Here is a 4,066-nt window from a genome sequence, read left to right as displayed (position 1 = left end):
CTACAGCAAGGCCAGAGTGATGGCATCCCCAACACTGTCACCAGCCAGAAGAACTCGGTGCGGCTGGACGGGCTGAAGGCCAACGCTCGGTACATGGTGCAGGTCCGGGCACGCACGGTGGCTGGGTACGGCCGCTACAGCCTCCCCACCGAGTTCCAGACCACTGCGGAGGACGGTAAGTGCCAGGACTGGGCTGCCTCTATCCCACAGCCCCACTACATGTGCCCTTCCCCAGCTCAACTTTAATTCCTGCCTCTCCCTCCATCAGGCTCCACCAGCAAGACTTTCCAGGAGCTGCCTCTGATCGTGGGTTCGGCCACTGCAGGGCTGCTGTTTGTCATCGTGGTGGTGATCATTGCTATCGTCTGCTTCAGGTACTGGCCTTACAGGAAGGAGGAGTTCAGAGCTGGGCTTAGGGGGTGTTCATGTCTGCCCTAGAGCTTTCCCCCTTGCCCTTGGTTAGAGCTCTGGCAGCTCCAGTCTGAGAGCTGGACCTGCCACGCGTGGGTACTGAGGCTCTGGTCCTGTGAGAGGGCTGTGCATCTCTGCTTCCCCAGCACCAGCTGGGGCCCTGCCCAGGCTCCTGCCATCCTCTCAGCACAACTAGGCCATCCTCTCCCATTGCACCTCGGGTGGAGTGGTGGCTCTGCTCGCACGCTGCCAGAGGGGAGGCTCTCTGGCATCGGCTGTCTGTGCTGGGATTTGGAAGCTGGCAGTGAATGTCTTTGCCCCATCAGGAAAGGGATGGTTACTGAACACCTCCTCTCGTCTCCTTTGGGCAGGAAGCAGCGCAACAGCGCGGACCCCGAGTACACAGAGAAGCTGCAGCAATATGGTGAGTGTGAGAGCCCAGCAAACGGGCTCTGCCTGTCCTCTCCCAATTCCTGTGCCATGCGTGAGTGGAGGGGTGGCCGTCACTAGCCAGGGACCAGGAGTGGTGGGCTGACAGCTGAGCTGGCTCAGCATCTGTCACCTGTGTTGTGTCCCTCGTGGTGACAACTCCTGCCCTTGCAGTCACCCCTGGGATGAAGGTCTACATTGACCCCTTCACATACGAGGACCCCAACGAAGCCGTCCGGGAATTCGCCAAAGAGATTGACATCTCCTGTGTCAAAATCGAGGAGGTCATCGGAGCAGGCAAGTCCTGGGGCTGGGCACAGCGCCTGCTGAGACTGCTGCCTCCCACCCCGGTGCGCGGCTCACCGTGCTGCCCCTTCTCCCCTTCCCCGTGGCAGGGGAGTTCGGCGAGGTGTCCCGCGGGCGCCTGAAGCTGCCCGGCCGCCGCGAGATCTTCGTGGCCATCAAGACACTGAAGGTAGGCTACACGGAGCGGCAGCGGCGGGACTTCCTGAGTGAGGCCAGCATCATGGGCCAGTTCGACCACCCCAACATCATCCACCTGGAGGGTGTGGTGACCAAGAGCCGCCCCGTCATGATCATCACGGAGTTCATGGAGAACTGTGCACTTGACTCCTTCCTCCGGGTGAGCATCCATCCTGTCCTGCCCTAGGGTGGGACTTCAGTGCATGAGGGACTGCAGCTCCAAGCCCTCCTGCACCACCCCTCTGCATTGTCGTGCTGGCTTCTCCGGGGCTCAGCTGCGCATAGACAACGTGGACTGGGGGAAGAAGGGCGGCTCTAGGAAGGAGGAGGGTGGTGGTAGTAAACTGGGATCCTTCCCTAGTCCATTTGGGGTGTTGCAAACCCCTCTGATCTCTCCTCTGGCAGCTGAACGATGGGCAGTTCACAGTCATCCAGCTGGTGGGAATGCTGCGAGGCATCGCCGCCGGCATGAAGTATCTTTCGGAGATGAACTATGTGCACCGGGATCTGGCCGCCCGCAACATCCTGGTCAACAGCAACTTGGTCTGCAAAGTGTCTGACTTCGGGCTCTCTCGCTTTCTGGAGGACGACCCAGCTGACCCCACCTACACCAGCTCCCTGGTATGAGACACTCGTGGGGGAGCCACCGATCTGGCGATGGGGGGAGACGCCTCAGGTACGTGCTAAATAATGGAGCTGTGTATCCCCGCAGGGGGGCAAGATCCCCATCAGATGGACGGCTCCCGAGGCCATTGCCTACCGCAAGTTCACTTCGGCCAGCGATGTGTGGAGCTACGGCATCGTCATGTGGGAAGTGATGTCCTACGGGGAGCGACCCTACTGGGACATGTCCAACCAGGATGTAAGTGCTCCTTGGGGAGCAGGGAGATGTGGGCTGCCCATGGGAGCCCAGGTGGCTCACAGCCTTCCTCTGCGTGTCTCTTCACAGGTGATCAACGCAGTGGAGCAGGATTACCGCCTGCCACCTCCCATGGACTGCCCCACGGCTCTGCACCAGCTGATGCTGGACTGCTGGGTGCGGGACCGCAACCTGCGGCCCAAGTTTGCACAGATTGTCAACACGCTGGACAAGCTCATCCGTAACGCTGCCAGCCTGAAAGTCATCGCCAGCGTCCAGTCTGGGTCAGTGGCATCACCGTCTCCAGCCAGGACTTCACTCAAGCCTGGGGAACGCTGGAGTGGTTGGGACTAGAGATGTGGGAAGGCAGGGATAAGAAATCTCCCCCGATTCCAGTTAGACCTCCCTGTCTCCTGCTCTCTGTGACCTGTGGCTCTCTTGCCTTCCAGCGTCTCCCAGCCACTCCTGGACCGCACCGTCCCAGATTACACCACCTTCACCACTGTGGGAGACTGGCTGGATGCTATCAAAATGGGACGGTACAAGGAGAACTTTGTCAATGCCGGCTTTGCCTCCTTTGACCTGGTGGCACAGATGACTGCAGAGTAAGTCCCTGCCTGTGGAGGAGGGAGGAGGCTGAGTCTGAGGCTGCTGCATGTTGTCCCTCGTCCCTCGCCTCTCCAGCAGCCAGCTCCCCCCATCTGAGCATCTGGAGGGCTGAGTTGTGCATTGGGTTTTACCAAGTGAGTTAAGATCTGGGATTCAGCATCCAGTGGTGTTAGACACACTGTGGTGTTAGAGGGACACGGGAGCTTGGCAAAGGGCTGTAACAAAGATGGATGGGTCCTTTGACAGCAGCTACATGGGGCAGGGCCACGTGCTGGTATTGCTGCTGGCAGGGGGCTGAGTTTTCACCTTCTTCTTGCAGAGACCTGTTGAGGATAGGTGTGACGCTAGCAGGGCACCAGAAGAAGATCCTGAGCAGCATTCAGGACATGAGGCTGCAGATGAACCAGACGCTCCCAGTGCAGGTTTGACCGCAGGGGACTCTGCATTGGAACGGACCGAGGGAACCTGCCAACCAGGTTCAGTTTGGGGTGCAGCCCGCCTTCCCGATTCCCCCTCCACATGGCGCTCCTCTGCCTCGGACGGTCGCCTGGGATGGGACGGGACAGGACAGGACGGGCCACCCCTCCCTGGATCGGAGGCACCGAGAGGGAGCCCAGCTTTTTGTCCCGTGTCCTGGAGCGGCGAGGCAGCAACACATCTTCATATTGAAGATGGATTATGGGACAGAGATGGCACATCCCGCTTCCCACCTTGTCTCGGTGCTCATCCGTTTGAAGAGTTGTTCTGCTTCTTGGATTTCTTTTCATCCCGTTTTCCCCCCAAGTCCTCACTTCCCTCCCCTCCCTGAGGCCACAGACTGTTGACCCATCCGCCGAGTCCGTCAGACATGTCCGAAGCCTTCCCTAACTCCGGTCCCCGCGTGGAAGCAGCGGGGAGAGGCCAAGCCGGCGACAGGGCCAAGGCCATTGGCCACAGACAATCACTCCTCTCCACCAGCCCTGGTGGCCCCTCCACCCGAGGGTCTGCACTGGAAGGTGTCCGAGGGGGAAGGCTTCTCTCCCTTTCTTGGCTTTGCACGCCAAAACCCAAACCCCGTGAGATTTACTATGCAGGGAGTTAGGCAAAAAAAAAAAAAAAGAAATATTAAAAAAAAAAGAGAGCAGAAAGAGGAGGGAGGGGGACCAGGCGCCCAGCTCCGCATCTCTTACCCTCTTGGTTCTCCTGGCCGGCTCTGGACCGCAGAGCAAGGCCATCAGCACGTTTGCACAGGGACCCTCCGGTTCGCCCCCGGACCGACAGCAGCCGCGCTCCCCC

At 59.7% G+C, this 4,066-nt stretch overlaps 1 protein-coding gene across 1 annotated transcript in view; it reads left to right on the top strand.

Annotated features, from left to right (window-relative positions):
- EPHB3 (EPH receptor B3) overlaps positions 1–3,519 on the top strand; it is a gene marked incomplete at its 5' end in the record, with an annotated part of 5,015 nt that extends 1,496 nt beyond the window's left edge. Inside the window, 10 exons of the mRNA XM_008937128.1 lie at positions 7–175; positions 269–374; positions 783–835; positions 1,015–1,137; positions 1,236–1,483; positions 1,729–1,944; positions 2,036–2,185; positions 2,273–2,466; positions 2,632–2,787; positions 3,111–3,519. Coding sequence (XP_008935376.1) covers positions 7–175; positions 269–374; positions 783–835; positions 1,015–1,137; positions 1,236–1,483; positions 1,729–1,944; positions 2,036–2,185; positions 2,273–2,466; positions 2,632–2,787; positions 3,111–3,219 — 1,524 coding nt within the window. The remainder of the gene's footprint in view (positions 1–6; positions 176–268; positions 375–782; positions 836–1,014; positions 1,138–1,235; positions 1,484–1,728; positions 1,945–2,035; positions 2,186–2,272; positions 2,467–2,631; positions 2,788–3,110) is intronic.
- Between the last annotated feature and the right edge of the window lie 547 nt (positions 3,520–4,066).

The sequence above is a fragment of the Merops nubicus genome, unplaced genomic scaffold (assembly GCF_000691845.1).
Source record: "Merops nubicus isolate BGI_N331 unplaced genomic scaffold, ASM69184v1 scaffold25453, whole genome shotgun sequence".
NCBI lineage: Eukaryota > Metazoa > Chordata > Aves > Coraciiformes > Meropidae > Merops > Merops nubicus.
The sequence above is the reverse complement of the archived record's forward strand: the minus strand, read 5'-3'. Positions and strand labels throughout refer to the sequence as shown.